A 12,894-nucleotide genomic window follows, 5' to 3' on the forward strand; every position below is an offset into this window, starting at 1 on the left:
CTTCAGCAGCAGTGCCTTTGGCAAGAGACGTGGTCTCAGCGTACCGTGTGAGGTAGTCAGTCGCAACGACTATCCAACGCTTTCCAGACGAAGACTTCGGAAATGGGCCAAGGAGGTCCATGCCCACTTGATGGAAAGGGGTCTTCGGCGGATCGACGGGGTGAAGAAATCCGGCCGGTTTCAATGGAGGAGTCTTCCGACGTTGGCATTCACGGCATGTTTTGACGTAGGCCCGCACCGATGGGAGTAACCTGGGCCAATAATACTTTTGTCTCATCCGCGCGAGTGTACGGCTGACTCCAAGGTGGCCGGCGGATGGTGCATCATGACAGGCACTCAAGATCTCAGACCGCAGCTGTGATGGTACGACAAGTAGTAACACTTCTTCGCTGTTGCCAAAGTTGCGCTTGTAGAGAACACCAGACCGTAAAGTGAAGGTGTGAAGCCCTCGAAGAAAAACACGCGGAATGGGAGCTTCACTGCCTTCGAGGTAATCGATGAGCGGCGCCAACTCCGTGTCCGCCATCTGAAGCTGCGCCATTTGGGTGGTACTAACAGAGCCCAGGAAAGGAAAATCATCGGTGGTTTCTTCGGTATTGATTGGGATAGGCGCGCGCGACAGACAATCCGCATCCTGATGCTTGCGGCCAGACTTGTAAACTACTGTTAAGTCGTATTCTTGCAAGCGTAAGCTCCATCTAGCCAAGCGTCCTGAGGGGTCTTTGAGGCTCGCCAGCCAGCATAAGGAGTGGTGGTCGCTTACCACACGGAAGGGTCGTCCGTAGAGGTACGGTCGGAACTTGCAGATGGCCCATATCACTGCAAGACATTCTTTCTCCGTCGTAGAATAATTGGTCTCGGAGCGCGTAAGTGTCCGACTAGCATAACTGATGACCCGTTCTGCACCGTCTTGCCACTGGATCAGTACTGCACCAAGGCCAACATTGCTGGCGTCAGTGTGGATGTCCGTGGCAGCATGCTCGTCGAAATGGCCGAGTATCGGAGTGCTTTGCAGACGGCTGCGAAGCTCGACAAATGCAGCCTCTTCGTCGGTCCCCCAGAGGAAGGGCGTGTCGTCACGGGTCAGTGCGTTCAGCGGTTCCGCGATTTTCGAGAAATCTTGAATAAAGCGCCTATAATAGGAGCACAGGCCTAAAAACCGGCGAACGGCCTTCTTGTCAGTTGGGCGTGGAAAACCTGAGACGGCAGCAGTCTTGTCAGGGTCCGGGCGAACACCTTGTGCGCTGACAACGTGACCAAGAAAGCGAAGTTCCTCAAAGCCAAAATGGCATTTCTCGGCTTTGATGGTGAGTTGCGCGGATTTGAGCGCTTGTAGCACAATGCGCAACCGCTCCAAGTGTTGGTCAAAGGTGGGCGAAAATATAACGACATCGTCCAGGTACACCAGGCAGGACTGCCATTTCAAGCCGGAGAGGACAGTGTCCATCATGCGTTGGAAAGTGGCCGGTGCTGAGCACAGACCAAATGGGAGCACTTTAAACTCATAGAGGCCGTCAGGCGTCACGAAAGCCGTCTTCTCCCGGTCTCTCTCGTCCACTTCGATTTGCCAGTACCCGCTTTTAAGATCCAATGACGAGAAGTATCTGGCGTTCCGCAATCGGTCGAGCGCGTCATCTACCCTGGGCAGCGGGTAAACGTCCTTTTTGGTCACGCTGTTAAGTTTCCTGTAGTCCACGCAGAAACGCAGAGTATTGTCCTTCTTTTTGACAAGAACCACAGGCGATGCCCACGGACTGGTGGACGGCTGAATGACATCGTCTGCAAGCATCTCGGCAACCTGATTCTGAATGGCTTCTCTCTCCACCGGGGAAACACGATATGGGCGCTGGCAGACGGGTCGCGTAGTCTCGTCAGTGATGATACGATGCTTGGCGAGTGGAGTTCGGCCGACCTTCGAGCACGTAGCGAAACAGTCCGCAAATTCTGCCAAGAGGGCCGACAGAAGATCCCTCTGAACCGACGGCAAGGCAGGATTTATTCTGACTGACTGAAGAACGTGATTTGGGCCAGCATACTCCGGAGAGGGTCCTCCCACGGTGCACAAACCTGGAACCTCAGCAACGTCGTGGAGGAAGGCAATAGCCATGCCTTTGGCCAGGTGCTGATATTCGTTGGCAAAGTTAGTCAGGAGGACGTGGGTGCGGCCGTCACGTAGTTGGACGAGACCTCTTGCAACGGCAAGTCCCCGCTTAAGCAGCAGTGGACTATGGCTGTCCGCTAGGCCCTCGTAGTCATGAAAGAGGTCGTTCCGCACGAGCACCAGAACACTGCACCGCGGCGGCACCGTGACGTCGTTCTCGACAATGCGCAGAGCGTTGCTGCAGGGATCGCGGGAGTCAAAGCGCGCCACGGCCTGTTTGGTCGAGAACGTGACACGTGCCTCCTGAAAGTCAATCACAGCGCCGTTCGACTGCAGGAAGTCGATCCCCAGAATCAAGTCTCTGGAACACTCGGGGAGTACGACAAATTCACCAACGTACGTAAAACCACTAATCCCAACTCTAGCCGTGCACTTGCCCACAGGGGAAATTAGGTGGCCGCCAGCGGTGCGAATGGGGGTCCCCGTCCACGGTGTCAGAACCTTCTTAAGTTCTCCAGCGAAGGCACGGCTCATAACAGAGTAATCAGCACCGGTATCGAGCAGCGCGGTAATGTCAGTGCCATCAATTGTCACACGCAAATCGGATGCAGCGTATCTGATACTGTCGCTGCCTCTCTCTGTCCGGGTATCGTCGGCTCGAGGGTTCCGCGATGGAGGATCTTGACACGTCCCGACGTCAGCGGCCTTGCCTCCAGAGGTCGCTGGTGTTAGTTTTCCCGACGCGGACTCGGCGAGCGACGGCCAGCAGAGCTACTCTGGCGGTCAGGGCTGGAAGAGCGATAACGGAGAGGCGAAGGGGAACGGGACTCGCGCCTTCCAGAGTAGGCAGGGTTCTGGCGTGCCCAGAGATGCTGTGCAATCTCATGCGGTCGTTCGCCGTTCTGAGGGCAGGGTGCGTCGGGATGGAAACCGCGAAGGCCCACTTGGCGGTACGAACAGGCGCGGTAGAGGTGACCAGGCTCCCCACAGTGGTAGCAGAGAGGCCTGCGGTCCGGTGTACGCCACAAATCCGACTTGCGAGGGCGTGGCCCAGCTGTAGCAGATGCGGTTGCAGAATACGTGGCGACGTTACTCACGGAGGTCGACGGAGTCACACCGTAGCCAGGCACGCTTGCGTGACATGTGCCGATGTTGCTCACGCCAGGCGTTGGGGTAATGGGACCGTAGCCTGTCGTGCGACGTACAACAGATGCGTACGTGGGTCGGTCATCGAACCGGGATGGCGCTTCGGGGACAGGAGGTGCCTGCGCAGCCTGTCGCACCTCGTCCCTGACAACTTCGGACAGCGCTGCCAGCGGCGCAGGTGCAACCTGAGGCAGATGGATCCGTTGCAGTTCCTCCCGGACAACGGAGCGAATTAGTTCACGCAAGGTGTCTGCACTGCCGCCGAGACACGACGAAAAGCCTTCGGGCACCATGCAGTTGATATCCCGGTTGTACTGGCGGGCCCGTTGTTGCAGCGTCGTCTCCATCGTGGTCGCCTCGGTTAGAAATTCCGCCACCGTGCGGGGTGGGCTGCGCACGAGGCCCGCGAACAGCTCCTGCTTAACCCCACGCATGAGATGGCGCAGCTTCTTCTCCTCTGTCATGTTGGGGTCGGCGCGCTTGAAAAGACGGGTCATGTCTTCGGTGTACATGCGCACGCTTTCGTTCGTGCGCTGATTTCGGGAGTGCAGCGCAGCTTCGGCCTTCTCCCGGCGGTCAGCGTTGGGGAACGTAGCCAGGAGACTCCGGCAAAACGTCTCCCAGGTGGGAAGTGTAGCCTCGTGGTTTTCAAACCACGTCCGAGCAGACTCTTCCAGGGCAAAGTAGACGTTATTCAGCTTGCGCTCGTCGCACCAGCCGTTGTAGCGTGCGACCCGCTCGAACGTCTCCAGCCAGTCCTCAGCGTCTTCGAACACGTCACCGTGAAAAGATGGCGGTGTTCGCGGTGGGTGGCAAAGGATCGGCGCCAGGGGCCTGGTGTCAGCGGCCATGGCAGTTGGACTCGACGGTAGAGGCTGGATCGGCGGCTGGGTCCTGGTGTCAGTGGCCATGTCAGTTGGACTCGGCGGTCGAGGCTGCGTCGTCCTTGTTGGCGGGGGAAGGGGCCCAAATTCAGGCGACTCTCCGCGGAGACGGCGGCTGGGTCGCTGGTGAACCGGTGTGAGGTCCGTAGTGACGCTGTACGGAGTTTGCAGGTCGGGAAGCGTACCCAGCACTGCTCCACCAAACTGTAGCGTGCAACGCCAAAAAGAACACCCGCACAGAGACGAAAAACCTGCGGCGGTTCCCTAGTGGTTCGAGCGCGCGCGAGAGAGCCAACTAACTTCTTCCTCTTCTAGCGCATGCGCTACTTCTGTCTCTTCTTCGAATGCATGTATCAATATATATATATATATATATATATATATATATATATATATATATATATATATATATATATATATATATATTTAAATATCTCACTCGGATGATAGCCGGAGAGTTCAAAATGGCTTATCATATGCATCACTGGACGGAAAACTCACTTCGCATATTCTTTCAACCATGAAGGTGTACGCCTTGTCCTTGTAGGACGGCCTTCTGGAGACGGATGGCTTTATGATGCCTTTCTACGCCCTGAATGGGCTCTTGTTGGCATGGAATTCGGGAAGCTCCTAGGTGTGTGAGCCCTGCACATCAGTGAACGGAGACGCCGGAGGCTCTCGCAGTTGTGAGTCGCCCACAACATTGAAGGGCTATTGTAAAGGTGCCGCACATGGTGCCGAGTCTTGTCGTGGGGAAGACTAAAAAGGTCAATGACGCTGTCCTGAGACACACACAATAAATGGAGCTCTTGCTACCGAGTGACCAAATGGTCCAGGTGACACTGCAGTAAGCGCACTACGTGGGTTTCTGTGGGACCGTTGCCTAAACGCTAATTAGCCTACATAGGAGTAATAGTCCTGTCAAGCGTGCAATATAAAGTGCACTTGCGAAGAGTGCCACATGCTAAAAGTGCACGCTAGCATAGCTAGACGGCGCAACATAAGTCCACTCGCCAAAGTGCGCACTCATGTCGGAGTGCGTTCACAGAACACACTTTGAGGGCTGAGGGCGTAGCCTCGCCACCAGCGACTTCAAAGGCACAATATGTATACTGCATTGAGCGTCATCAGTGGCTCATCATAAGGGAGCCTATCATTCGTTTCTACGTTTAGCCCAGAACGAATAACTGTAACCTTATTTCAGGAAAAGGGCAGGCCGACTCTTTAGCTTGAGAAAAGAAATGTTTTGGACTTAAGCCTTGATAAAATCTAGAGATAGTGGTGCTTGCCTTATTCCGAAGGCGATGAGGTTGATATGAGCCTCTGGTATTAAGTTCCAGACGGTAACTATTGTAGCCTCCATGTTTTTGTTGGGTCGGTCCAATTTTCATAGATATTTACGTGCGAGAGGCTTTCTCATAGTTCCTCTCTCTCGCAGATTGCCTGCAGAACCAAATTAGGTGCACAGTGTTCGACTTGCTTGTCCAGCTTGCATATCCAGCAGACCGTATCCGGTAGGTCGGAAATTTACTGCTTCCTGGTAACCTTCCTTATCACTCCATTGCACCAGTTCCATATAAAGGTTATTTTCTGCTTTGAATGGCTCGCACTTTATTTAAGAATAGTTCGGCGGCGTTGCCGATTCTTCATGGCGATTGTGCTTTCGTCATAGAGATGGTCTCTTGAGTTCGAGATTTCAGTGCCCAGAACAGTGGATACCTTTTTAGGAACCGAACAATGCGCCAGAAACAAAGACGAAATGCAGTCAGTATCCGATCACTGACCCAGTTGCCTACGTTAGCAGAGCAGTACAATTCAAACGCATCTACACGTTTCGAGAAGATCCAAAAAATGCACCGCGAAAAAAGAAATAAATAAAGCAGAACTTCCAAGTTGTAAAAAATATAGAACTTCATTTTCATCGCCTTCTTCCAACTCGCCGTGGGTATGTGCCATTCAGCCCGAGGACATCATCATCATCATCATCATCATCAACTCGCACGGAGCGCCGAAGGCATGCACGTGTCACGCTATGCGAGCAATGCATCGGCGCGAAGGCTCGAGACCCGTGCCCGTCCTTGGCATGGCGTTGATCCAATGCGTTTCACCGAGCTGCGCTCTACGGCCACCGAAAGTGTGTTCGATCCTGGTCTGGGCCTTCCTTCTGCTACCCGCGAAAGAGATGGCTCCAGCAACGAAGTCAACCGAGGTGCCTGTGCAGGTATGTTTCCTCTACACAGCGTCGCTACACGCCTTCAAACTTCACCTTTCTAGTGTTCTGCAGCCACTAAACATTCGGAATCACCAGGTATTGGTCGTTCCACTGGCTGTTCGTCATCGCTTTGTAAGTTACCTCGGACGTCCGCGAATGATTCTCTACTTGTTTATCCAAGAGGACAGAAAGAGATATTTGTCATGGCTGGGCAGTACGGCGGATGAGTGACACATCCTAAAGGTATCGGCCCACCTCCACTCAGAGCTGCACAATATGCGCATTTGAGCACCCCGCTCTTAGATATAAAACCCGATTTCTGCCTGAAAATCTCCTCCCGGAAGTGTATTTTGACGTTGCAGACAGATGAACGTATAGACTCAGTGTCCATGCTAGCACTAACCCTAAACCCTTCCCCTCAAGCTGCAAACGAAATCACGAAGATCTTTTCGGGTTATTAACGAAAGAAAATATTTTTAGCGTAAACAATATTAGACATTTTTCCAGCGTGACGAGCACAGGAAAAAGAAGAGACTCGGGCGTTGAACACTACTCTCCCTGTCTTCGCCGCGCTGGAAGAATATGACGAACAAGAGCCAACTCACCTCACACTGCGTGCTGTTGAAATAACGCGTCAGTCCACCACAGCAACGATGTGCACGCAGCATTCTCCACATATTCTCTTCCGTCTTATGCGTATACATGGAAGGAGTAAACTAAAAGGAGCTGAAACCAATCGCGTGATGCAAGCACGGTACACAGGCTCAACTAGGCCTGCTCCGAAAGAAGACTTGTTTACTGCAGTCTTCTTCCTGAACTTCCTGAACTGCAGTCTTCTTCCTAAACTAAACAATCGTTTGGTTTAGGTGATTTGGAAGCACGCTGTATGGAGTTAGAATCTGATCAAGCCTACAGTCTCTTCTTTCTTTTTTTTTTTCCAGATGGCCATGTACGTGTCTCCGCCCGAATCAATGGCACCAGGCATCCAAGAAAGGCTCGCGGAGCTGCGAATGCGCTCCGTGTTCGTGGCGATGGCGAGCATGGGCCTCTTGTGCGTCGTAATTGCCTTCGGCGCCATGTACATGCTACCGTGGAAGCGCAATCCGTGCTCAACTATCGCCTGTGCAGAGTTTGCAAAGCTCCTCAAGTCATCGATGAACAGGTGCTACAAACGTTCCTTTAGGAAACCATATTAAGGCGAAAGCCTTTAATGCCTCATTGTTGTCAACAGACGGTTGTCAGCAGAGGTGTCACGCTTTTCGGTTGGTCGAAATGGTTATGACGTCAGAGTACACGGATTCGAAGTAATGAGGTCACCCACGGATGCCTGACGCCCCCTTTTGGAGCGCACGACAACCAATAAAATAGTTGTCGTCCGTTCCGACAGGCGGCGCAAGGCGTCCGTGGGTGACCACATTACATACCTCATTATTGCGAACGCAGCCATGGATACAACCAAACTCGTCGAAGCAGAGAGAGAGTCGTGCTAAAAAAGCAATCAAAGTCGGCAGTCAAAGTGTGTAGTTGTAATGTGCAGTCAGTGTGTAGTTAAATAAAGCACTAGTACAGCACAAACAGTCTCGCAGTCAATGCCAAACCGTGCGCCAGGAAACGCTTTCACCCTGCGCCTCTTTAGATCTTTAGGAAGCCCGAGTGCCCCCTGATTTTTTTGGAAGGGGCTCTAAAAGCCCTTTTCATGTGCACATCGTCCATTTGTTTCCATACACTTGGCCCTAAATCACTGGGCTCGCTTAACATTTTCTTTTTGTTTATAGTTTCTTTTTTACGAGAAGTGCCTTTAACGAGGATGTTACCATTTCCCACGTTATAGCTCGACTTCAGACGTCACTGGGGACTGCAACGCTGCAAGCATGGAGCGAACGCGATATTGATGACCTTCACTTTACGCCCTGTTTTTTGAGCCAACATCCGCGCATTTCCGTGTCCCGCTCACGTCAGGGAACCTGCCTTCCTCGACTCTCTTGTGACCAGTGGAGTAGCCAGAAATTTTGTTCCGGGGGGGGGGGGGGGGGGGGGGCGGGGCGGGGGGGGGGGGGGCGGGGCGGGGGGGGGCTCATATTGCAGCGCGGCGTCCTCATAGAATTTGTGGAGGGATCAAACGCAAGAATAATAGCTGCATTGCCATTGACAATGCCATTGCGTATTAGATAACGCTCCGCACTGTCTAGACAAGTGAAATATGTATTTTTTTAATAATAAAAGAACGTATTCGTATGTCTTAGAACTCGTGGCAGACATAACTGATACCAATGATTCCATGTTTTTGCGCATTTAATAAGTAAAGAAAATATCACACGAAGTCTTGAACTATGCCAGTCCGAAACCAGGAAAGCAGTGCATGCCGCTGATATCAAAAACGTAAAGGCCATGAAATGAGCAAGTAGAGGACAAATATTTTAAATAATATTTGTCGTTCAAGAAACTTTACATTTTTGTGCATAGTATGCAACGGCCAGGGAAAAACCTCAATAACGCTGTCCTTCGTTCCAGTGTACTGCGCAGCAGCAGCTGTCACCGGTCATGTATTGCGAGTAATTGCACCGAAATTTTAGTCGCAACAGTGAGCACATGTACAATGGAGGTGTTCTGCAAAATATGCCTTAGAAGTGCGAAGATAAAATGGAGTATTAGAAATGCCAAGATACAACTTGATAAAGGACAAAAAAGAATCAGTGGAAACAAAGTCACTGTATGTATACACAAAACCTCCCAACAAGATATTTAAATACACGTATGACTCCATTAAATACGCGTATCTAAGCAAATTCACTCATTATAATGCGTCAAACAAGGCAAATAAACATCTTGCGCAATCACAGATAGTAAACTTTACACACGGAAAGACAGGCGTTCCAGGCAAGAACAAAAATATGATAGCAGAAGTCGCGATATGTACTTGGGACATGTTGTGGTCGCGACAGCACCACAAGGTTAGAATAATAGAGGAACAATGCAGAAATCAATACGAAAGTACGTATTTTTTAACTGCCTGCACGGCCACAATTAGTCTGCACCTATAATTACAGAAGGGTATTCCTTTGGTTCAAAGAAAAAGTAAAAGCGGTTAGCTAAAAAGGAAAGAGAAGGACAAACGAAAGCCACGAATGATGCCGCAAGTTTAAATAACCAATATCCAATTGTGTATGTTGGAAAACGCCGCCTGGGCGGGGCTTTCAATAAGCAAGGTAAATCATGATCGGTTATTGATGTCCTCATAATCTTCGTATTCGTATAGTAATTTTTAACATGATCCTAACTGATGCTTGCGTTACGTGACACCAGGTGCACGGGTGTTGCCATGAAATCCAACCCGAGTTAGTAATGTTCGCGCCAAATATCTTTTCTTGTCTCAAAAAGACATTGTAGGAGACAAAATCCAGAACGACTTCCGGCGCTGGTGGTTGTTTTGGCCAGCGGTAGGTGAGTTCAAAATAATCTCGGCGGCGGGGGGGGGGGGGGGGGGGGGGGAGCTGAAGCCCCATAAGCACTCCCCCCCCCACCCCCCCCCCCCCCCCCCCCCCCCCCCCCCCCTGGCTACGGCCCTGCTTGTGACGTCACGATCACGTCGCTTGCACAATGTGTGATTGTTTCACCCTGAAGCAACATTGTAAAGAGAGGCTTATAACATTTCTGTAATCAATTCATTTTAAGTCATACTCAGGGCTTCAAAAGCCATCCAAAAGTTTAGCGTCTATATTCACCGTTAGAGCGCGGCCATGTGTCTTCATCCGTGTACGATAATCAGCACTGCTCCAATCGTCGCGATGCTTATGCACTATGCAGCACTAAGATATAACAGCTTGTATATTCACGGCCGCAAGTACAAAGCATGATAGCGCTAAGTCGCCTTAGCGCTTAGTGGCTGAAATCACTTGCTCATGCTTCCATAGGAGAATAGTTAATTCTAGTACTCATATTTAAATCATCCAGTTACTTCTCACTGGACCACATGTGGTGCCTAAATTCTTTCAAAACTCCACTCACCGCTGTGCGTAAAGAGCATCTGAAACCTATGCTTGGATGGATGTCACGGGAACTTTCTGCAATGCAGTGGCAGAGGATGCGTCAGCTCGCCTCCTTATTGTCCTTTGACTTCCGTCCTTGTATTGAGAGTGTTTCTAAGCAACCTAGTGCCGGATCTTCAAATAGGGACTATCTTGTCCCAGCTAGAACTGCAACAGTACAACTTTCGACAACTACGGAATGCAAGCGGCACTCCGAACTCTGGAATCAAGTGGACGGCCTTTACAGTGTTTTTGAGTTCACTATAACACCGTTTAGCGCAAAGTTTCTTAGACACTGCCGTAATTTCAGCATGTGTGTGTAGGAAACTTGCCTCTTCATAATCATTATTAAGATGGATTTCCAAATCATACTATTATTAAATCAGCTTCGCAGGAGCCAATAGGATATTTATCAACTCTGCATTTTGCGTCGGAAGTGTAGTTTTATCGATCACATTTTCCTCCCCTGTTGTTTCTTGTTTCGCAGTGTACAACTTCTTCAGCTCTGTACTACTTGTACAGCCCTATGTTTGTTTGCAGTCACCTTTTCCTAACTGTACCGCCACCGACAGCGAGAACTGCCCAATTGTTTATTGAGTTGTATTGCAGTTGCGGAGTTCCATTAGTTACCACTGTTTTGCTTAATGATATAGGAGGTCCCAGTACGATCACTGACTACGGGACCTCCTTCTGTATAAATTTGCCCACCTTATATATTCTTTTTTATTACAGTCCACTCATTCCGATTCTGAACAAAAAGCGCCGCATCGTTTCAGGTCCGCGAACCCCTGCAACAACTTCGGTCATTTCGTCTGCGCTGGCTGGAAGTACCACCACAGCGAGCAGTCGGTGCGGGCGCTGTACTACAAGAACGCCCTCGAGAAGCTCATGCGGGCGGCCAGGTACTCGCAGGTGCCTCCCAGCCACCAGAACGCCAAGCAGCAAGCGGCCGCTCTGCTCGCCACCTGCGACCGCGTCAAGAGCGGGGAGCACGACGAGATCGACATCGTCAAGCGGTACCTCGCCGAGGCCGGCGTCGTGTGGCCGGAGAGGGCTTCCAAACCGGACGTGCTCAACACAATCCTCTACCTGGACATCGAACTGAACTGGGCGGCTTTCGTACGCGTCCGCGAAAAGAGAGAGCGCGATCGATCGGTCGTTTCCATCACAGTGGCGCCGTCGTTCCACGTCATCCGGGAGACCAACTCGCGCCTCTCAGGAGAGAGCAAGCGGTCCTACTTCGACAGCCTATACAAACACTACTCGGGTCCGGAAAGCAGCGACGCCGCCTTCGAGGAGGTACTGGAAGCCGAGAGAGTGACGGCGCCCCTCGACAAGCTCCTGGAGAAGGCCGAGTGGGAGCCCATAGACGAGGCGACTATGTTCCCCAGCGCCCACGAGTGGCGCGAAGCGCTGAGGATGAGGCTCCCAACGATGCTACCCTACGTCACGTTCGACACCAACAGGGCTCGGTTCTTCACGCACTTCTTCGACACCTGGAGGCAGCAGGGCGAGTGGAAGATGCACATGTGCGTCTCATGGAGCGCCATTCAGTACGCCGCGTTGTCCGCCAGCAGGCTCCTGCTGAAGAACAACTACGGCAAGACGCCGGAGAAGGGCTTCGAGTTCCGCAAGTTCTGCCTCATCATGATCTACCACCACATGGGTGACCTGGTGTTCGCCGGCTTCGACCAGGCGGTCTTCTTCTCGCGCGCCCGCGACGATGTCAAGAACCTTGTGCACGCGGTGCGCCGTAGCTTTATGGATCGCCTGGCAAAGAGGCAAGCGCTCGCACAAATGCTGGACATGACGACGCAGTGGTCTTCGGTGGAGAGCGTCTTCTCAGTGCTCGAGCACCACCGCTACTTCGACTACGATGCACCCGCGCCGGGTTTCCCCGACATGAACCGGACGCACTTCGTGCCCAACTGGCGCAAGTTGGCCAAGGCGTGGCGTTCGGGCGCCTTCGTCAAGGGTCAGCTAACTGCCAAGGACATCCTCAGCTACAGATTCTTCAGCGTCGACTGGCTCAACGGCGACTTCGTGCTCTCCCCTTTCGCGCTGTCCTTCCCTCTGTACGACATGGATCTCACTGCGGCCCTTAAGTACGGCGGCCTCGGCAGCCAGGTGGCGCTCGCATCTGCCGTGATCTTGCTTGACCGCTACAAACAGCACGGCCAGAACGACTCGGAGACGGGAGCAGCCCTGCGCAGGACACTCGCTTGCGTCGAACGGTCGCTGAGGGGTCTGCCGGAGCCCCGGCACAATGTCCTCGCAGAGCTGGCCTCGCTGGAGGCGCTAGTGGACGCCTTCCAGGCGGCGGACGGGAGCGACCACAGAGAGCTCGAAGGCTTGGCCGACTACACGGCGACGCAGATGTTCTTCATCGCCTGGTGCTTTATGCGCTGCGGCGTGGAAGACGACCCGTGCTCGCTGGCCTTGAGAAACGTACGCCGCTTTTCGCAAGCCTTCCACTGTCCGAGGCGCACGTTCCTTAATCCAGCCTCCACGTGCGAAGTCGTGTGA

General features: G+C 52.3%; 1 protein-coding gene across 1 annotated transcript; it reads left to right on the forward strand.

The window, feature by feature from the left end:
• The first annotated feature begins 6,043 nt into the window (after nt 1-6,043).
• Nucleotides 6,044-12,894, forward strand: LOC149363655 (neprilysin-1-like). Its single transcript, XM_089569958.1, has 3 exons — nt 6,044-6,352; nt 7,285-7,505; nt 11,145-12,894. The coding sequence occupies exons 1-3, from the start codon at nt 6,164-6,166 to the stop codon at nt 12,892-12,894; spliced, it is 2,160 nt and encodes a 719-aa protein (XP_089426084.1). The 5' UTR covers nt 6,044-6,163.

This window comes from Amblyomma mixtum, chromosome 2, assembly GCF_055824585.1.
Source record: "Amblyomma mixtum isolate Tamu chromosome 2, ASM5582458v1, whole genome shotgun sequence".
Lineage (NCBI taxonomy): Eukaryota > Metazoa > Arthropoda > Arachnida > Ixodida > Ixodidae > Amblyomma > Amblyomma mixtum.

Coding starts and splice junctions, on each gene's coding strand:
- LOC149363655 (XM_089569958.1), top strand. CDS start 6,164: ATGCGAGCAATGCATCGGCGCGAAGGCTCGAGACCCGTGCCCGTCCTT. Junction 6,353..7,284: donor CAACCGAGGTGCCTGTGCAG/GTATGTTTCCTC, acceptor TTTTTTTTCCAG/ATGGCCATGTACGTGTCTCC. Junction 7,506..11,144: donor CTCAAGTCATCGATGAACAG/GTGCTACAAACG, acceptor GCATCGTTTCAG/GTCCGCGAACCCCTGCAACA.